At 46.8% G+C, this 22,500-nt stretch overlaps 1 protein-coding gene across 11 annotated transcripts in view; it reads right to left on the reverse strand.

Annotated features, from left to right (window-relative positions):
• strbp (spermatid perinuclear RNA binding protein) overlaps nucleotides 1-22,500 on the reverse strand; it is a 96,690-nt gene that overhangs the window by 25,981 nt on the left and 48,209 nt on the right. For all 11 annotated transcript variants that reach the window (XR_004777058.1, XM_035535242.1, XM_035535241.1 and 8 more), the window contains 12 exons: nucleotides 21,758-21,993; nucleotides 20,688-20,865; nucleotides 15,645-15,789; nucleotides 13,676-13,767; nucleotides 11,375-11,470; nucleotides 11,129-11,240; nucleotides 9,899-9,996; nucleotides 5,243-5,348; nucleotides 5,014-5,097; nucleotides 2,025-2,233; nucleotides 417-569; nucleotides 82-216 (listed from right to left, as the gene is read on the reverse strand). Coding sequence is in view for 10 of the 11 variants with exons in the window: in XM_035535242.1 (XP_035391135.1) it covers nucleotides 82-216; nucleotides 417-569; nucleotides 2,025-2,233; nucleotides 5,014-5,097; nucleotides 5,243-5,348; nucleotides 9,899-9,996; nucleotides 11,129-11,240; nucleotides 11,375-11,470; nucleotides 13,676-13,767; nucleotides 15,645-15,789; nucleotides 20,688-20,865; nucleotides 21,758-21,993 (1,644 nt within the window). In the remaining variant the exon portion in view is untranslated. The remainder of the gene's footprint in view (nucleotides 1-81; nucleotides 217-416; nucleotides 570-2,024; nucleotides 2,234-5,013; nucleotides 5,098-5,242; nucleotides 5,349-9,898; nucleotides 9,997-11,128; nucleotides 11,241-11,374; nucleotides 11,471-13,675; nucleotides 13,768-15,644; nucleotides 15,790-20,687; nucleotides 20,866-21,757; nucleotides 21,994-22,500) is intronic.

Below are 22,500 nucleotides of genomic sequence, written 5' to 3' on the forward strand. Positions count from 1 at the left end.
TTCAATCACCTCCATGACGAAGCGTTTGTCGTGGCTGTGTGTGTGTGTGTGTGTGTGTGTGTGTGTGTGTGTTTCAATCACCTCCATGACGAAGCGTTTGTCGTGGCTGCCTCCACTCTCTGAGATCAGCTCGTATTTGAGTCCTCGCCGTTTCTCATTCAGCTCCATCACTGGGTTCTTACCACTTGCCGTCAAAATAGGACCCTGAGTTCTAACCTACACACACACACACACACACACACACACACACACACACACACACACACACACACACACACACACACACACACACCCCATCAACAGCTGTTCATACAGAGCAGTCACCACTTCTCATTAGCAACTCAGACATGATTAGAGCAGGGTACAGTGCAGGCCTCGGGAGCCTGTGTGTTTGCGGTGTGTGTGTGTGTGTGTACCTCCAGCGTGTTGGAGCTGTCTGTGGAGTGTGATGTGTTATTGCTTGAGTGTGTGGACGTCTCACTCTTGCCCTCGCTGTCAGACTTCTCGTCGGCACTCATAGAGTCCAGGTCTGTGTCGAAGCCTGTGAGATATCCCATGGACTGCAGCACCTAGCCACCCCACCCACAAGTCATCAGACAGAAAGAATCGCTACGCAAACACACATGCCCACAAACAGCACTTAATGTTCAGCTACTTATACAGGGCAACTGAATCAGAAGATTCACATATGACTAAGGCTCCTGTATTTCTGGATTGTGCACAAGTTCAGTGTACAAACAGGATTTAAAAAACATTTTTGGTAAACAGTACAACAAGGTTTGCTCCAGCAGACCTCAATTAAGTCATGAATGTCTCACTCTTGAGATCAGATGAGTCACATATGGTAACTCTGATAAAACTATAAAGAAATGCCCTTCAGAGAGTAAACCCATATTTGGACAGGGTTTGTTTTACATGGGAAGGTGGGGTAATGTAATTATTACCAGTGTTAATATAAAAATAACCTCAGGTTATATTAATCCTGTTTTTGCACGGTTTTTCTCAAGTTTGGAGGTGCTTGGGGAGGCATTTTGTTTCGTTTTGGCTGGCACAGATCTCTCAGGTCATTCAAGTCTGTGGCAAACATCAGGTGCCGTACGACGTACAACACTCAAATCCAGCACTCAGGTGTTGTATGACGTACAACACTCAAATCCAGAAGACAAATCAGATGCTTCTGGCAGCATTAATTAAGTCATTGTGTAGCATAGCCTATAGCATACATATGTATTATGAACATGAGACCTGTTAATTTTCAAACTAAACTTTCATTACTAGAAGTGGGTTGTAAGATTGGTTACCATCTTCTACTTTTTGGAGGTGACGGCAGCGTGTAAATTGAGTAATCACACCCATCTAAGTCATTTAAGCCGAAATGTATTACCCTGTGCGAATCAGTCATAAATTTGACTGAAGTTTTGTAGTAAAAGTAAATTACTCCACCTCCCCATGTAAAATTAATCCCATGTGAATAGGGCTTAAGACTGGTAAAATAATAAAGAAATGCCCTTTAGAAAGAAAGATTGATAAAAGTATAAGATGTAAAGTAGGAGACGTGAAGTACTAGTCTGGGCCCAGTTTCCCAAAAGCATCTTAGTGTCAAGATCACCTTAAATGGGAATTTTTAGTTTAATTCTCACTCTAACACTTCAAGATATGATAAGATTGGATAACACTTTATTGATGCTGAAGGAAACTGCAGTTTAAGATGATCTTTGTGTTTTGATGCTTTTGGCAAATGCAGCCCTAATCGTTTTACTGGATAAAATTACCTGAAATAAGTAAGAATGTGTGGAAAGAGGCAAAATATCTTGCTAGGAGGTGACCTCATGCAGTGGAGCCCCAATCCTAACCTAAGCCTAAATCTCATAAAGGTTTACGGCTGCTAACCCTAACCTTAACCTCGTATACTACCTACTCACTATTGTTTCTTTTGCTGAACATGTTATTTAATTTCTTATTTTTGTTGCATGATGGCACCTAGTCACCCACACGTCTACCTTAACAATCGCCCAGAGGTCTACCTTAACAGCTACATGTAGCTTGGCCGTCTTCTTAGAGGATCCAGAGGCTTCATACACGCTTCCGTCCACGTCCACAGACATGGTGAAGACAGGAGCGTGGACCGGGCCAGACTGAGACAGCAGCTTGTACTGCAGGCCTGGACGTATCTGGTTCAGACGCATCAGTGCATTCATGGGCTGGTTGCAGTCTATTGCTTTACTGTCCAGAACTGTAGTGTGTGTGTGTGTGTGTGTGTGCATGAGAGAGAGAGAGAGGAAAGAGTGTGTGTCAGTCCTGGGAAATATTTAAATGGAAGAAATATATATATATAAAAGAAGATTCCAGGGAGTAACTGCAGTAAAGCTACAGAGGTAGTAAAATCAACACATCATGTTTATACATATATAATATTAAAAATCATCATCCTTAACATAGTCTTCTCTCCACTGGTATCGTATTGCAGTTTCTACCCCCACACAGCCCAGAAACAAGCTCCAGATTGGTTTCCTTGGTGCCCCTAGCGCCAGGCTGTCGGGCTGTGTATCAGCACAGTGCTCCACCGCCTGCCCTAGTGCACGTCTAATCATGTAACGGAGCAGACATTATTCCTCACAAACATGCAGCATAACCAGTGAGTCATGGAAAGGAGCTTGGTACAGAGCACACTGCTCACACACCGATGGTCATTCTAAGCTATTCTGTTGCAGGACTACACAAGTATAGTTAATCATAATTTAACTTAAACTGTTGGTTGTTTAAGTCCAGGTGAAAAAGTTTGTATTAAAAAAAGTTAACGCCACCAGTATTAGTCTGTCTTAGTCCCAGAAAACATTAAAGCCCCATAGGCCCGTTGAGGGAGGAGCAGTGTGTGTCTGGTCCCCCTGCATGGGTGAGTCCAGGACACGCGCTCAGCACTCAGTGTGCATCTGGTCCCCCTCCACGGGTGAGTCCAGGACGAGCGCTCAGCGTGCGTCTGGTCCACATGCATGGGTGAGTCCAGGGCGTGCGTTCAGCGCTCAGCGTGCATCTGCTCCGCCTGCACGGGTGAGTCCAGGACGTGCGCTCAGCGCTCAGCGTGCGTCTGGTCCCCCTGCACAGGCGAGTCCAGGAAAAGCACTCAGCGTGCGTTTGGTCCGCATGCACGGGTGAGTCCAGAACGAGCACTCAGCGCTCAGCGTGTGTCTGCTCCGCCTGCACGGGTGAGTCCAGGATGTGCGATCCACGCTCAGTGTGCGTCTGGTCCCCCTGCACGGGTGAGTCCAGTACATTTGCTCACCGCTCAGCGGGAATGGAGTCCCGTATCAAGCTGGTAGGCCTAAGCAATGGATTCTGCTCCTCTTAAAGCGATTTGTCTGAAGGCAGCTGAGCGGACAGGCTGTAGGCAGCTGCTCATCTTGCTAAGAAATTACAAATCAATGGCATTGATTCCCCCACACTGGTGTGAATCTTTAGTAAGACAAATCAGAGATAGAAAGATAGAGGGAGAAAGGGATAGAGAGACAGACAGAGGGAGAGAAGAGAAAGAGAGAGAGAGAGAGAGAGAGAGAGCGAGAGAGAGAGAGAGAGACAGAGACAGACAGACAGACGGTGAAAGGCAGGGGGTGGAAAAGCATCAATATAACCAATAACCAGAAAAAGAAGATGTCAAGAAAGAACACGTATTTGGAAACAGCCTCTGGTGGAAAACAAAAGTGGAAGAAAAATTTTACCACACAAATTATATTATCCAGTGGAGATTAGGGATTGGAGACAGATGAAAATACTACCCAGTGGCGATTAGGGATTGGAGACAGTTGAAGATATTATCCAGTGGAGATTAGGGATTGGAGACAGTTGAAAATATTATCCAGTGGAGATTAGGGATTGGAGGCAGTTGAAGATACTATCCAGTGGAGATTAGGGATTGGAGGCAGTTGAAGATATTATCCAGTGGAGATTAGGGATTGGAGGCAGTTGAAGATATTATCCAGTGGAGATTAGGGATTGGAGGCAGTTGAATATACTATCCAGTGGAGATTAGGGATTGGAGACAGTTGAAGATACTATCCAGTGGAGATTAGGGATTGGAGGCAGTTGAAGATATTATCCAGTGGAGATTAGGGATTGGAGACAGTTGAAGATACTATCCAGTGGAATGCTAGCTCTAATGGAGAGGGCCTCTGAGCAGTCAGAAGGGAAAGGAGACTGAAGCAATATGAACAGAAGGAAAAAACAACGGATGGAAACAAAAAAGAAAACAATGTGATGGCCAAGCAAAGATGGAGAGTCTCCCAATATCACATTAGACTAGTGAGAAAGAGAGGGAGAATTAGGGAGAGGGTTGGTAAGATAGAGGTGATCTGAGGGGCTGGGAAGGTTAAGGGGTTTACTGAGAATAAGTGGGAACTGCAGGTTAATATCAGCGCATGGGGATGGGGGTTAGTGGGAGGATCAGTGCGTGGAGGGTGGGGTTAGTGGGAGGATCAGTGCGTGGAGGGTGGGATTAGTGGGAGGATCAGTGCGTGGAGGGTGGGGTTAGTGGGAGGATCAGTGCGTGGAGGGTGGGGTTAGTGGGAGGATCAGTGCGTGGAGGGTGGGGTTAGTGGGAGGATCAGTGCGTGGAGGGTGGGGTTAGTGGGAGGATCAGTGTGTGGAGGGTGGGGTTAGTGGGAGGATCAGTGTGTGGAGGGTGGGGTTAGTGAGAGGATCAGTGTGTGGGGGGTGGGGTTAGTGAGAGGATCAGTGTGTGGGGGGGTGGTTAGTGGGAGGATCAGTGCATGAAGGGTGGGGTTAGTGGGAGGATCAGTGTGTGGGGGGGTTAGTGGGAGGATCAGTGCATGGAGGGTGGGGTTAGTGGGAGGATCAGTGTGTGGGGGGGGTTAGTGGGAGGATCAGTGCGTGGGGGGGGTTAGTGGGAGGATCAGTGCGTGAGGGGTGGGGGTGAGTGGGAGGATCAGTGTGTGGGGGGTGGGTTCCCACAACAGTATTTCCTCATATGGCTACACGTGTGAGAGTGATAAAGTGGCTCACCTTTCCTTAAATTGCGTTTCATCTTTTTGATGAGGTCTTTATCGTCCATCACACTGTCTTCATAGGGCCTCTTTAGCCCTGCACCTGATTCACACCAACACCATTCACATACATTCATAGTTTAAACTCAACAGTATCCATGCTACAGCTCATGTCATTTCATGCTACATATACATGCACACACACTCACCTAAATGCGCACATAAAACACATTCAGACTCATACACACCTTCTTTGTCAGGCCAGGGATATTTCTGTGATGGTTTGGTGGAGGGCAGTGGATCCATGTCTAATACCTTGTAAATCTGCCCGAAGGCCATCAGCCGGAGAGCATGCTGAAAAACACACCCACACGCACGTACGCACGTGTGCGCAGACACACATACATGCACAATTAGACTACAATATACAAAGTAAAACAGACATTGTGCACTATGCAGAAAAAATGTATTAACAGAACAATGGCAAACAATTGCAAACATCCCCACGTGTTCATGCACATGTGCAAAAACACACACGTGCATGCACGCACTCACACACACTCACTCACATATCCATAAAGACAAACCTACTCATAGGTTTGCACGCACGCGCGCACGCAAGTTGTTTTTCACCTTGGTGAAATGGTGAGGCTGGCACCACTGCCTGGAGGTCGCAAAGACTGCTTAGCAACATGGGCGTGTTTGAGACTGCTTAGCAACACCATAGTCTTTGCCTGCTGCTGTGCAGTGCATCTCAGTTATGGAAAAACCAAGCACAGCACCAACAGTTCCCCAACAACAAATCAAATTAACAGCAGAAGCAGGGGGGTTGGAGCATTTCAAAAACAACAAATGGCACAACACCCTGAGGACACGACACTCCTTCCTTTCCTAAAGGCACTGGAGCCTATTTTACCTGGCCAGGTCACATGCTTCTGCAGAACTGCATAAGAAAAACATATTGAGACTATCAGGACAGAGTAGGAAACCGGTGGTGAATGTGAAGATTGGACGTCCTTGATAAGCAGGGACAGCCAGTGGGGACGTACCCCAGAATCGGAGCGCTGCAGCAGGGATTGGGTCCATCGCTGCAGCAGTGCAGCAGGACTGCGGATCCGCTGGCACCGACGGCATTTTTAGTGGAACGCTTTTATTTCAAATAGTACAGAAATTGCCAGTAGTGAATGTGTCAGTAGATAAAACTAGGGTTAGCCTAACCCTAACCCTAGAGAATTCCAGATTTAAGACTGGTGAATTTGGTGAGCAGGCTGCATTGCTACATGGACAAATGAGCGGGTTAGAAGAGGATGACAGAGGTCAAATTCCACAAGTCCCACAATCTGACATGAAGTGGCAGTAGTTGAGTTTTCTCCTCAGTCACTCTTTCCTGAGCATATACCAACACCAGTGATTAGATGGGAATGCTTCCCGGAATCTAATCTAACACAAGATAAGGGTTCAATCTCGGGCCACTCTATTCACACTGAGAACTTTGGAGATCAATAGTCTTTCATTGCTTTCTATGGATGGGATTAGCGTTTGGGGTTACAGTTAGGAGTTAGGATCAGGGTTAACCTAGCTCATTAGCTTCAGTACCTGGTTCAAACAGCTGACACACCGCTAAATTTGCCTGCACACACACCTACCTACCCGACCACGCGTCACGCCTACCCTCCCGACCACATCACACTCCTACCCACCTACATCGCACGCCTACCCACCCAACCACGCCACACGCCTACCCACCCAACCACGCCACACGCCTACCCACACGACCACACCACATGCCTACCCACACGACCATGCGTCACGCCTACCCTCCTGACCACATCACACGCCTACCCGGCCACATCACACGCCTACCCACCTGACCACGCCTACCCACCCGACCACATCGCAGGCCTACCCACCTGACCACGCCACACTCCTACCCAGCCACATCGCACGCCTACCCACCCGACCACCCCACACGCCTACCAGACCACGCGTCACGCCTACCCACCCGACCACCCCACACGCCTACCAGACCACGCGTCACTCCTACCCACCCGACCACGCCACACGCCTACCAGACCACGCGTCACGCCTACCCACCCGACCACGCCACACGCCTACCCGGCCACATCACACGCTTACCCACCTGACCACGCCACACGCCTACCCACCCGACCACGCCACACGCCTACCCACCCGACCACGCCACACGCCTACCCACCCGACCACGCCACACGCCTACCCACCCGACCAAGCCACACGCCTACCCACCCGACCAAGCCACACGCCTACCCACCCGACCAAGCCACACGCCTACCCACCCGACCACGCCACACGCCTACCCACCCGACCACGCCACACGCCTACCCACCTGACCACATCACACGCCTACCCACCCGACCACGCCTACCCTCCCGACCACATCACACGCCTACCCGGCCACATCACACGCCTACCCACCTGAGCACGCCACATGCCTACCCACCTGACCACGCCACACGCCTACCCACCTGACCACGCCACACGCCTACCCACCTGACCACATCACACACCTACCCATCCGACCACGCCTACCCACCCGGCCACATCACACACCTACCCACCCGACCACGCATACCCACCCGGCCACATCGCACGCCTACCCACCTGACCACGCCACACGCCTACCCACCTGACCACGCCACACGCCTACCCACCTGACCATGCCACACGCCTACCCACCTGACCAAGCCACACGCCTACCCACCTCACCACATCACACGCCTACCCACCTGACCACGCCTACCCACCTGACCAAGCCACACGCCTACCCACCTGACCACATCACACGCCTACCCACCCGGCCACATCACACGCCTACCCACCTGACCACGGCACACGCCTACCCACCTGACCACATCACACGCCTACCCACCCGACCACATCGCACGCCTACCCAACCAATCACATCACACACCTACCCTCCCGACCACATCACACACCTACCCACCTGACCACGCCGCACACCTACCTGACCATGCTGCACGCCTACCCGACCACACCTCAAACCTACCTGAACATGCCGCACGCCTACCCGACCACGCCTCACACCTACCTGACCATGCCGCACGCCTACCCGACCACGCCTCACGCCTACCCACCCGACCACCCCACACACCTACCTACCTGACCACACCACACGCACACCTGCATGCCACCATCCTCCCCACAAAAAAATTACAGGGGAAAAACACTCAAAAATTACAGTGTTTTATAAGGGCAAAATTCTCAACTAGCGCTAGTACAGCAAGGCCTCAGGAGTGTGTGGTCAATGATCGCTCTGAGATCGATCCTTACTCAGGAGTGCGTGGTCAATGATCGCTCTGAGATCAATCCTTACTCAGGAGTGCGTGGTCAATGATCGCTCAGAAATCGATCCTTACTCACAATGGCATGGTTAATGATCGCTCTTAAATCGAGCCTTACTCACGAGTGCGTGGTCAATGATCGCTCTGAAATCGAGCCTTACTCACGAGTGCTGCTCTGTGAATGCCCTCATGACATGACCAAGCCAAGCAAAGGAAAACAGAAGAGCTCTGATCAGCTATTTCACATCCATAAACCTTAATTAGTAACAAACAGCATAAAACGAAATAGATTATAATGACCACAACACAACATACTATTAGCTGCATTAAAATGACTGTATGAGATATTTCTTAGGACACTTCTGGGAAGGGGGCCATGGTAGCGTTTGTTTCTTTTCCTGAGATTAAAAGAATGTCATTAGCATTCTGGAGCATCACTAGTGTGCACAGGGGGTGAAAAGAGCTGACGACGCACGTTCGGTCTCTGCATTACATTTTACTGTTTATGTTTTCCCTTTATAATACTTTGGTGCTACTATGAATATGTCCACACTCATAGCTTCACTGTGTGTGTATGAGACAAACCTATGCATTTCCATATTCAAGTGAGAGAGAGAGAGAGAGAGAGAGCGTGGGAGAGACCAAGATAGAATGAGGGAGAGTAAAAGACAGCAGAAAGAGTTAAGAGGCCCAAAGATCCAGTTAGGTATTCCACATTCATTTTCAACGTTCTTCAAAAGTAAGGGATCCAGAGATCTTCTCAGTGGTGCAGTGTCTCACACACTCGCACGCATACACAACTCCACATACACGCACACTCACACCCCTACTGAGGCAAGCTACAAGATGTGTAGGTTTCAGTAGCTATTTTCCCACGCTCATTAGTAATCCAGCCAAAATGAGTGTGAGAGAGAGAGAGAGAGAGAGAGAGAGAGAGGGGTAGAGGAAAAAGGAGTGTTTGTGTGTGTGTGTGTGTGTGTGTGTGACAGAGAGAGAGAGAGAGAGAAGTAGAGGAAAAAGGAGTGTGTGTGTGTGTGTGTGTGTGTGTGTGTGTGTGTGTGTGTGTGTGTGAGAGAGAGAAAGACAGAGAGAGAGAGAGAGAGAGAGAGAGGGGTAGAGGAAAAGGAAGTGTGTGTGTGTGTGTGTGTGGGGGTGTGTGTGTGTGAGAGAGAGAGACAAGGCACTACTGCTGATAGTGGTGGATACACTCAGAGCACTGACCACTGATAAGAACTGTTTAAGAGTGCTCGCGCGCGTGTGAATGTTTTGCACCGCTGTAATCTGAAGAGTGCAGATAAGATAAGCCATTCTAAGAAGACAGCTCTCTCTAGTCTTGCCGGGTGGCTATTATGTGTCTAAGCTTACACCTCTGCCATTCTCACGCATTATCTTCATTAATCTCCAGACACAGTCATTAGACCATGCTCCACCTGTTACGCCATGCCGCTCATTTATAATCGATGACGAGGGACGTGCTTAATGAATGATTCAGGGCCGAGTTGGTTCTCACACCATCCGATCAGCAGTGGCGGCGGGGAAGGAGAAGAAACGTGCGGATGTCACCTGGGCACTGTGCGTTATGGCCTCCGCCTCCTCGTCTGTCATGGCTGCAAGCGTGTCTGTCAGCTCCTTCTCGCACGGATCGTGCAGACCTGGTCCACCTGATGAGGAACGGGAGGAGCAGGACTGAAGGAGTGGAGGAGCTTATTATGTGGCTCAGCAAACGCTGGGTAGCTTCCCCTGTTAGTCATATTATCACTGTTTTGTTGAACGACCTCTGCAACTGTTAACAGGTAATTAATACATAAATCTGTCATCGCTTGTTTGTCATGGCATGAAACAACTTCCTAACCCAAAATGACAAGTCAGTTAGACAGTTCATGCTTACCTAATTGCCAATGTCAGGTAATTGGTGAATTCAGTTCATGCTTATCTAAACCCCACCGCACAGACTCCACCCCAGCACACAGATTGCACCCACTGCCCAGACTTCAACTCCACCACATAGACTACACCCCACGACAGACTTCAGCAAATTTTCCAACATATGGTATCCCTCACTGTTTGAGAGCTGCTTCACTGCTAACCTATGCGAGTCCTCCGCTGACCTACGTGCGAGTCCTCCGCTGACCTACGTGCGAGTCCTCCACTGACCTTCGTATGAGTCATCCGCTGACCTATGTGTGAGTCCTCCACTGACCTAAGTGGGTGTCCTTCACTGGCAATCAATTCATCTACAACAAACGTTACTTCCTGCTGCTCAGAAGCATAGTGAAAGATGATAGCATGTAAGCAAATTAAATATTAATAACTGCTTCATTCACTATTAATTAATCATAACCACATAAAGGCAAAATGAGTATCTGGGATAGACTGGTTATGCCTGGCATTGAAAAATGAGGTTCCATTAGCCCTCAGAGCCAGATGAATCAAAGCTTCACAAATGGACTAAAAAACTGGATACGGAGCCATCATTCCTTATTTAGATGGTACTTTGCCCTGATCATTTTGCATATCAGTTCCAGGGGGAGGCTCATAAAAATCCATTACTAACTGGTGTTGTTATTTCAGTACTGACTTGAGGTATCAGCTGCTGGGTAGCTAGTAGAGGGTGTGTAACTGAAGAGAGCAGCTTTGGGCTATTACCAAACCACAAAAGGGTGAAAAGAAATGTATATCATGGCCTGTAACTGTGGCATTCCCAAATCTTCAAACTCTTTCTCCTCCTCACCTCTACACCTTTACCGCTGACCCCTCACCTCTGCCGCATCGATGTGCTGGTGGTTTTCTCACCTGGGAGCAGGATTCCTGAGGCCAGGCATTCCATGACTCTGCGCAAGGCTTCTCCGGCTCCCAGCGGCCGGTTACACGTTGCGATGGCCTTCTCGCAGAGCAGTTCCAGCGGCTGGCGAAAGGGCAACATGATTTTTCAGATTTCAAAACCTGAGCATCTGCTTTGTCGTTATTCAAAATCAAAAATGGATAGCAACAGCAGTTTCAGAATTCGTTTGTTCACCACCACGCTGGTGCCACACTCACCCAGCCCTTGAGAGGCTCCCAGGCCGACACCCGATTGCACATGTCCCGCAGAATCCGTAAAACAATCACGCCCGATTTTAAGCCATTTACTCTCGCCTGAGGAGATACAGAGCACTGCAGTGTGAGCCAGGTGCAGCAACCACGCTTTACGCCTAACCAAACTACTCCTCCATCTTTTCCCACTCTGTGTGTGTGTGTGTGTGACCATAGATATTTATATGGTAAGGGTACAATGTAAGCTGATGACACGAAGAGGTGTTGCTTTGGGGCAAGTGGCTCTCCAGGAAAGCACATGGCAAATCTTTAAACAACAAACAAGCAGGTTACAAAGAGGGAAAAATAAGAGGCAAAAATTAAAAAAAAAAGTGTATCAATTGCTTTTGTAGCCTTACGATGCAGTTCATACTGGGACGTTTGTAGCCTTACGATGCAGTTCATACTGGGACTTTTGTAGCTTTACGGGGCAGTTCATACTGGGACTTTTGTAGCTTTACGGGGCAGTTCATACTGGGACTTTTGTAGCCTTTACGGGGCAGTTCATACTGGGACTTTTGTAGCCTTTACGGGGCAGTTCATACTGGGACTTTTGTAGCCTTACGATATAATTAATACTGGGACTTTTGTAGCCTTTACGGGGCAGTTCATACTGGGACTTTTGTAGCTTTACGATGCAGTTCATACTGCGACTTTTGTAGCCTTTACGGGGCAGTTCATACTGGGACTTTTGTAGCCTTTACGGGACAGTTCATACTGGGACTTTTGTAGCCTTTACGGGGCAGTTCATACTGGGACTTTTGTAGCCTTACGATGCAGTTCATAGTGGGACTTTTGTAGCCTTACGATGCAGTTCATACTGGGACTTTTGTAGCCTTTACGGGGCAGTTCATACTGGGACTTTTGTAGCCTTTACGGGGCAGTTCATACTGGGACTTTTGTAGCCTTTACGGGGCAGTTCATACTGGGACTTTTGTAGCCTTTACGGGGCAGTTCATACTGGGACTTTTGTAGCCTTTACGGGGCAGTTCATACTGGGACTTTTGTAGCCTTTACAATGCAGTTCATACTGGGACTTTTGTAGCCTTTACGGGGCAGTTCATACTGGGACTTTTGTAGCCTTTACAATGCAGTTCATACTGGGACTTTTGTAGCCTTACGATATAATTCATACTGGGACTTTTGTAGCCTTACGATATAATTAATACTGGGACTTTTGTAGCCTTTACGGGGCAGTTCATACTGGGACTTTTGTAGCCTTTACGGGGCAGTTCATACTGGGACTTTTGTAGCCTTTACGGGGCAGTTCATACTGGGACTTTTGTAGCCTTTACGGGGCAGTTCATACTGGCACTTTTGTAGCCTTTACGGGGCAGTTCATACTGGGACTTTTGTAGCCTTTACGGGACAGTTCATACTGGGACTTTTGTAGCCTTTACGGGACAGTTCATACTGGGACTTTTGTAGCCTTTACGGGACAGTTCATACTGGGACTTTTGTAGCCTTTACGGGACAGTTCATACTGGGACTTTTGTAGCCTTTACGGGACAGTTCATACTGGGACTTTTGTAGCCTTTACGGGACAGTTCATACTGGGACTTTTGTAGCCTTTACGGGACAGTTCATACTGGGACTTTTGTAGCCTTTACGGGGCAGTTCATACTGCGACTTTTGTAGCCTTTACGGGGCAGTTCATACTGGGACTTTTGTAGCCTTTACGGGGCAGTTCATACTGGGACTTTTGTAGCCTTTACGGGGCAGTTCATACTGGGACTTTTGTAGCCTTTACGGGGCAGTTCATACTAGGACTTTTGTAGCCTTTACGGGCCAGTTAATACTGGGACTTTTGTAGCCTTTACGGAGCAGTTCAAACTGGGACTTTTGTAGCCTTTACGGGGCAGTTCATACTGGGACTTTTGTAGCCTTTACGGGGCAGTTCATACTGGGACTTTTGTAGCCTTACGATGCAGTTCATACTGGGACTTTTGTAGCCTTACGATGCAGTTCATACTGGGACGTTTGTAGCCTTACGATGCAGTTCATACTGGGACGTTTGTAGCCTTACGATGCAGTTAATACTAGGACTTTTGTAGCCTTACACTGCAGTTCATACTGGGACTTTTGTAGCCTTACGATGCAGTTAATACTGGGACTTTTGTAGCCTTACAATGCAATTCATACTAGGACTTTTGTAGCCTTTATGGGGCAGTTAATACTGGGACTTTATGCAGCATGTGACGCGAGCGGTTGCTTGTTTGTTTGTGGGTCATAAGGCTACAATAACAATGAGAGAAACAGAGGTCCAACCTGGAACCATTTAGCATGTCGGAGTGAGGCCAGCGCTACCAGGCACCTCTGTCTGTCCAGCAGGTCGGTCGCCTCGCTCGACTCAACGCTCTCTATTGGCGAGAAGAATGGGAGAGCAAATCAAATCACGCACACACGCACACACGCACACGATGAACAAGAAAGGATCTGTAACGGTTCAGCTGTGGCAGAGGACGTGGCCAACTTGGCCAATGCCCAGTGCATCCAGACGAGATGAGAATTTCCGCGTCATCTCATCAGCTGGCTGGAGACCTGGGGTGTGTGGGCAGGGTCTGCTAAAAGGTCCGAGTGGATGCAGGGTGAGCCTGGACAGATGGACCAAAACGTGCACCCAGACCTCACGCAACCCAGCACCAGACTGCTCAGATCCTCACTGGGATACATGACCATGCAGTGAGAACTGTTAGAACAATTATATCCTTCAGACAAAAAGACGGAAGGAGACAAAAGAAGACAAAAAGTGAAAATACACACGCACGCACGCACACACACACGCACACACACACACACCAAACAGTGTTTCGTTTTTCAGGAGTGTCCAAAGAAAACAAACAAAACCTTTGACCTCTCGTTTCCTTCTCTTCTCAGGGCCCAGTGAGGAGGTTGTATGGTGGGTTAGGGCATAATAAAAGATCACCTGAAGCTCAAAGGAATGGTGGAGAGGGAGTGAAGGAGAGTAGTCATGCTGGTTTCTGTGCAGATCATGGCCTGGTCATGAGAGCTGGACTCTTTCCTGGATGGGTTTTAATCCGAGCAGTGCAGCTGAGACCTTCTGGATTGGACCCAGTCCATCATAAGTGTTTAAACATCACTCTGATGGTCGTGGGACTCATCTCTGGGTTGTAATGGTGTATAATACATCAGAAAGGAAGTCTAAGCCTTCATCATACATAAAGAGACTATAAATATTCCCGGAAAATTTAATTACGCTCCGACTGTCTCTTTGCCGGCAGATTTAGAAGATGGAATATTGATTGGTAAACACAAGGTGAGATCAAATATCTACAGTTGGAAGGTGATACAGTTCAGGGTGGCGTGTGAGCTGCATGATCAAAGGGAAGCTGGCTGTGTGCGTCTCTCTCTATGTGCGTGTGTGTGTGTGTCTCTCTGTGCCTGCGCATGTTTATGTGTGTTCGTCTTGTTTGTACGGTCAGTCATAGATTGAGCCATTTCTCACAAGGACAAGGCCCTTGACCCAACTAGGGAAATATGAGAGGTGCTGTGATTTATTCAGACACACCCCCACACCCACCCCTCTCTCCCTGTCCAGTCAATTCCCACCCACAGGAAGAGCCCAGCACAGTCCCAGATCCTGGAGATAGATCTGAAGAGGGGGTATTCAGTTCCAAACCTAGATACCCCTTGCTCTACTTCCTACCACAATTCCCTTTCAGACATAGGGGTGGAGGGAGTATCTGGCAAAGAAAGGGTGAGGGAGTGGGACAGAGAGAGAGAGAGAGAGAGAATGTGTGTGTGTGTGTGTGTGTGAGTGAGTGAGTGAGAGAGAGAGAATTCTTCCATCCTCCTTCTGGGTCTGTCCGAGAGTAGCACACACAGGCTGCAGAATACGCACCACATAGAACAGGGTGTGTGTGTGTGTGTGTGTGTGTGTGTGTGTGTGTGTGTGTGTGTGTGTGTGTGTGTGTGCGCGCGTGTACTCGATAATGCAAATGAATAAACTTTGATCACAAGGACAGAAAGGTAAGTGAGCAGTATGTGTCAATGTGAGCTTGTGAGAGTACGAGTAGTTTTCTTTTATAATAGAATGTAAAATGATATAATGAAAGCATTACTTCTCCTTTAGGACAAAATCCTCTTTCAGTTCCATTCTTCAACTCTGGACATCATCTCCCCCCGTGTCCCCCCCCCCCCCCATACACACTCATACACACACACACACACACACACACACACACACACACTCACACACTCTCACACACACGCATACCTTGTCCCCCTGACTCGCTGTCCTCTCTCATCTGCGGAGAGGTGAGAGTGACCTTCAGTGTGAGCTTGGGTTCTGTTGTACTGCAAACCAAGATGGCCGCCTCAGGGACGCAGCACTGTACCTCGTACTTTTCCTCTGTTAGTTTCTGTTGGGGTCAGAGGTGAAAGGTTACAGGGTCATAAAGGAATGCCAGTATTGTGAATCAGCTGTCATTTGCGGGTCTGATCACTTCATGGATCACTTCATACTAAATTCAGAAAATTTAGTAAAGGAGAGGAGAGAATTGGAGCAGAGAGGGGCAGAAGAGAGGAGAAAAGAGGAGGAAATTACACACACACAGATTAATTACACACACACACACCTCTGATCTGCACTTCTCTTTTTATACTGTCTCTGTGTGTGTGTGTGTGTGTGTGTGTGTGTGTGTGTGTGTGTAAACAGCATTGCATGCTTGCTAACAGACATGAAGGCAGGAGATGTATGACCCCACATCAGAATACAGTCAATACCAGCAAAAAAAAAAAAAATCCAATACTGTCACAGTTCAGCCTGAAAATAGCACAGCTGTGCAGAACCACGCAGGTCATCAACTGGTGATAGCAGCCAGGTTAGTTTGAACAGGTCAGGTGATAACAGCTGGGTTAATCTGAGCACAATTTATACACAGCTGTACAAAGCACAGCTCAGAGTTTACCTGTAGAGCATTCTTAACATTAAGGATTAAAACTATTACGTTCAAACACATATATCCATGCACTCAGACATAGAAATATAAGTTATCATGTAATTTTGATAACTCATTGTGAGGGAACAGGTTACCTGCCTTCTAGTGAGAACATTTAAACAAAACAAAGTCATGTCTTGCACTGACCACTGCCAAGGATCCGCAACCAACAGTGACTTAAAAAAATAAACAAACAACGTTTAAAAAAACAAACAAACAATGATTCTCGTCTGGCTGTGAAGTAAAGGAAAGTCTGGGTCAGGGGAAAGAGAAGCCTTGCAAACAAACCCAGAGAGAGAAAAACACGAGTGTTCTCCTTCTCTGAATGAAGAACGTCAATTACTCTACGACTTCAGCATATTCAACTCGCAAGAAAAGGAGGGAAAACTGCTGAGTTTACTGTCAGCTGCTGAGGTTTAAGGCGGACTTGACAATTTGAATAAGCTGACTTAAGATAACACTGTCCACACATTATTATTTTTGGAAGGAAAAACCATCTTGGAATGATTGGATTACATTTCTATTGGTTTTAAGCGGCGGTGTAGTGAAGAGAGACTTGTGGTACGAGGAGACCCTCTCTGTCTGCTCACTTAGTGTCTGGTGTGTGTGGGGTGTGTAGTGAGAAGGATGGCGATCTGCTGCTGAAAGTTACAAAAACAATTATAAGGTCAGTATTACACTGAGGTGGAATTCCTGTTGCATTCTAAAATGAGAAAAACATTTGCAGATGAACTATAGTGTAAAGCAGACAGTGATTGAGGGAACCATGCTGAGTAGAGAAAGTGTGTGCGTGTGTGTGTGTGTGTGCGCACGCGCAATGGTTACTGTGTCAGATTGGTGGAAATATTAAAAAGACATTCAAATGCAAGAGATCGGTAATCAGATCAGTACAAAAAAAATTGGCTTTCTGCCATCTCTAGTAGAAAGCGATAGAGGAGAGAGAGAGAGACAGAGAGGCAGAAAAAGACAGAAAGCACAAACACATGAGACTCTGCCATAAAGTGAAGGCAGATGTAATACCATTTGATGCTGATCCATTACAGCACGGCCCACCAGCATTGGCTCATATTTAATAACATCGCTGGAGTTCAGGTGTGTGTGTGCAGAGTGGGCACTGACTGTTGACTAGAGATCAGACACTCCTGCCCTCCCGCATGAGGTGTCTAATTAGGGAGGAACCTGGCTGTTATAGGCTTAGATTAATTACACCACGTATAAAAATAGACTGAGGTTGTTTGTCCCCGTGTTGCTGCACTACCCCACCCCCTGCGCCCTCCCTCTCTCTCTGTCTCTCTCTCCCTTTTCCCTCTTTTACACCACCTGCAAAGCTTAAGCACTCGAACTTTAAAAGGTTTGAACCGATTGATTTTTTTTTTTAATCACCCCCTTTTATCCATCAGAGACACCGTATAGATGACAGAGTTTAAAAGCCATCTGTTGCCTTGCAGTTTGTGTGACCAGCCCTCCGGTTACTCATCAGCGGTCTAATTCTGAGCACAGAACAGAGCCACCGAGTCAGCCTCAACCCACAAGCTGAGCGCATGCGCTCACCTCTCTGGGCTGTCATACGTGACTGTGTTCAGACTATCGTACATGCTGGACTCCCTTGAAAAAATTCTGTGTCCTAAACTGTCTACATGTGTCCGATCTTCATCAACATAGGGTCTTCTCTTTATTACCCTGGGGTCTTCCCTAGGGTATGCTGAGCACTAATGAATGAAGATGCACAAAGCAGCCATATGGAAAGCTCACACCCAGGCCAGAGCAGCTGGGTGGACACCTGATTCCTCAGGGAGATAGCCAAGATGGAAATTCATTTCAGTCGTTTCAGCAGAATTTTTCTCTAGGGCAAAACTGAGTGTGTGTGTGTGTGTGTGTGTGTGTGTGTGTGTGTGTGTGTGTGAGAAAGTGAGAGTGAGAGTGAGAGAGAGAGAGAGAGAGAGAGAGAGAGAGAGAGAGTGAGAGTGTGTGTGTGAGTGAGAGAGGGAGTGTGTGTGTGTGTGTGTGTATGTGTGTGTGAGAGAGAGAGAAATCTTTTCTTAAATAAGCAACCATAACATTCAAACCACCTGCCGAACACTGTTTAGGTCCCTCCTGTACTGCCAAACCAGCTCTGACCTGTCAAGGCCATGGACTCAGATTCAGAGTCATAGACTCAGTCAGTTACATTTAAATGTATGGCATTTAGCTGACGCTTTTTTCCAAACTCACAGAGTCCTGGACTCATAGGCTCAGAGTCCTGGACTCCTGTAGGAGTCTTGTAGCATCTGGCACCAAGACATTAGCACAAGTCCGGTAGGTAGCGAGATGTGGCCTCCATGGATTGGAGTTGTTTTTCCAGCACCTCCCACAGCTGCTCGATTGGACTGAGATCTGGAGAATTTGGAGGCCAAGTCAACACCCTGAACTCGGTCATGTTCCTCAGACCATTCCTGAACAACCTTTGCAGTGTGGCAGGTGCATTATCCTGCTGAACGAGGCCCCTGTCTAACACTATTTCCCACTATCTAGACAATAGTGGAATCACATCATCATATTGCAAAAAAAGCAATCAAATAGATTTGTTATTATAGTTGTTGGACACCTGTAATGCTGTAATGCAACTCAGGATGGATTAGGGTTGTATCTCTAAATTGCAGAGATGGGAGCAGTAACACAAAGCTTTTTTAATTTATATGTTTCATGCGTGTAAACCAAGCTAGTTTGTGTTTGCTATTCATATCAACAATCACTTAGCATCTCTACACCAGCTTCACCAAAATAATATTTAACTACTCCGTTCACAAACAGAAGTTCCACACATATCTTGAAAAAGGTCAAGTGAAAATATCATGAATACATTTTTTAAATCATTTTCAATCATTTTTATTTACTTATGTTTTTGTATTTCAGAAAATGTTTCATTTAAAACCTTCAATGTATTATGGCGCTTAAATACACTAAATTAGTTTTAGTTTTGACAGATCAGATATTGCATGCAATTTAAGCAATACAAATGATTTTTCTAAAACAGAAACCAATTAGTTGTTCATTTTAGAGACCTGTCTTAATAAAGCAAAAGTATTTCTTGTCCGATTACTCGATTAATCGGTTGAATAATTAATAGAATATGCGATTACTAAAATGATCCATTACTGCAGCCCTCCATCGAAACTTCAGAAAATGCATAAAAACTCATTTTGCACATATTATTACAGAATATTTACTGACATGGAAATTTGCATGGGATTAAAATAAACTGCGCATATATTTATCAGCTGTTTTAAAGCAGAAAAAAATGTGCTGGAATCTTTAGTAACAAAAGAACGTGTAAAAATGGCGTTGGATTCAAACTAGACTAAAACACTGAGACACATGGGTGATAAATACACTAACACTGAGGTACATGGGTGAAAAAATACACTAACAAGTATGTGGGTAATAAATACGCTAACACTGTGCTAAGCGCATAATAAATACGCTAACACTGTGCTAAGCAGGTAATAAATTCGCTAAGTTTGTAAAGAAAATACATAAACACTGAAGTACATGGGTAATAAGTACATTACCCCACCTCACCACATAATACTATACAAATAGGGCCAGAGCCTCTGCTCCTGGAGCTATCTGTTACACGTAGTCTTGCTCCTAGAGCTAACCTTTACATGCACTCTTGCTCCTGGAGCTGTTACATTTAATCTTTCTCCTGGAGCTAACTGTTACACATATTCTTGCTCCTGGAGCTGTTACATGTATTCTTTCTCCTGGAGCCAACTGTTACATGTATTCTTTCTCCTGGAGCCAGCTGTTACATGTAGTCTTTCTCCTGGAGCTGTTACATGTAGTCTTTCTCCTGGAGCTGTTACATGTAGTCTTTCTCCTGGAGCTGTTACATGTAGTCTTTCTCCTGGAGCTGTTACATGTAGTCTTTCTCCTGCAGCTAACTGTTACACGTACTCTTGCTCCTGGAGCTGTTACATGTATTTTGTCTCCTGCAGCTGTTACATGTATTCTTTCTCCTGGAGCTAACCTTTACAGGTAGTCTATCCCTAACCCTCTAGATGTGCCAAACTGTGATTTACATCTAGACATCACAGTTTGGCCCTTTTCAAAGTCGCTAAGATCCATACGGTTGCCCTTTTTCTTCAAGAACTGACTGTTCACTTGCTACCCAATATATCCCAACCCTTGAAACGTGCCATTGTAATGAGATTATCATTATTATGTTATTAATTTTAGCTGTCAGTGGTTGTGGTCGATCGGTGTATATACATCCGCACGTTTACGTGTGAGGTCAGTGTGTGGCAGTGTTTAGGTGTGACGTCTGGATCTGTGTGTACCTGGATCTGCAGAGGCAGGTTGTCACAGACAGTGTGCAGTAGTGTTTGCGTGGGCTTCTCACAGCACATGAGCACCAGCTCCAGATCCATGTCATCTTTTATGAGCAGCCCTTTAGCCACCAGCCCGATCCGCACCACTCCGCAGAGCACCCTGCCATCGGCACTGCTACAGCCCTCGCTGAGAAAGAGAGAGGGAGAGAGATCCAATAATTATGCTGAAGCCGCCGTTAGGAGATTCTGAGTGTCCTTGCAGGAGAACTGCTTGGTCACTCCATCCAAGAATACCAAAACCTTGTAATTCATTTTTGACTAGCTGTCAAACTTGACTCAGTCATGTAGGTTTCTCCTCTTCAGCATTCAGAGAATTCACTCTTTTCTCTCCAGGGAGGCCACCCAGGCGCTTGTTCAGCCTCCTGTCATCTCCAGGCTTGACTACTGCAGCTCTCTCCTGGCAGGTACCTTCTTGAGCGTCAAATCCTTGGAGTTGACCAAGTTCTCCCATATCACTCTAGCACTGCCTTCACTTCACTGGCTTGCTGTGGGCGCTCGTATCATGTTTAACTATCTGATGTTTGGCTACAAGGCCAAAAATGGACCTGCTCTTTCCTACTTGAAATGGTCAAAACCTGATCTGCACCTCGAGCTGCCTGAACTGCCAATCTTCAAGATTCATGGATGACAAACATCAAGACTCTGGTCTGTCCTGGTATCCAGTTGGTTGGAATGAACTTTCACTGGCTGTCTAAAGAGCAGAGTCCGTTTTCGAATTTTGACTGACGACTCGTCTCTTTAAAAGCCCTTTTTTTAATATTTGCACTTGAACCGTCTTGTCAAGTCATAGCAACCCAAGTTTAAGGGTATTTTTGGACTCTATTTGTACTAGCTGAGGAGACTTTTCTGAGCAGACATCTAAAGCACTTGTCTAAGTCACTCGACATGAGAACATCTGCTAAATTACAAAATGTGAATGTATCAGAACCTTCATTTTATGAGTCAATAATGAGCATCATACAATGATTAAATTAGAAGTGAGGTAACTACAATTCCCAGAAAGCATTGCAGCTACTCACTTTGTACTTCCTTCTGCTGGTTCGTCAGTGCTGGGCTCCACCTCCTCCTCTTGGGAACTGGATGGGTTTGACTGCCCAGCTTGCGAGCAGTCCATCCAGTCGGAGACGTGCTTGAGGGCACACTCGACAGTGGAGACGAGGCTCTGCACAGCTTCCAGCTCCTCAGGGGATGGGTAGATGGTGGAGTGTTTGGCCATGACATGCCGGTCATCATTTCCGAATGAGCGGATAGACCTCTGAGGCATGAGAAGGAGAAGAACGTTTATTGCTATCTTCAGATACATTTATAATGCACATTCTGCAGTGTGCGCACAAATGGACACGCAGCCATGCGCGCGCACACACGACTTCCACATATGACATGCTCGACACAGACATACAGATCTTTCTTTTTGTCCTGGGTGGGGGGGCTAGAGAAAAATCATTAAAAAAAACAAACAAACAAAAAAAACACTAAGCAATCCAGCAAATTTATGTCTGCAAACATGGATTCCTAAATGTGTCTTCAGGAGTAAAGCCATACACAAACACTCCCCACGATTAGGTTTACAGAAGAGAAAGCAACGATAGCCGCAATTCCCACACTGCACTGCAGTGTCTCTGTCGAGCCACTATTGGGTGTATATGTTTGTTTGTGAGAATCAGATACAAGTAGAAATCCTGCAGTGCCTTTGCGTGTGTGTGAGTGCATGTGTAGGTGCGCACATGTGTTTGGCATGTACATTTGAGGGCATGTTGGCATG

This window comes from Electrophorus electricus, chromosome 17 (assembly GCF_013358815.1).
Source record: "Electrophorus electricus isolate fEleEle1 chromosome 17, fEleEle1.pri, whole genome shotgun sequence".
In the NCBI taxonomy this organism is placed as follows: Eukaryota; Metazoa; Chordata; class Actinopteri; order Gymnotiformes; family Gymnotidae; genus Electrophorus; species Electrophorus electricus.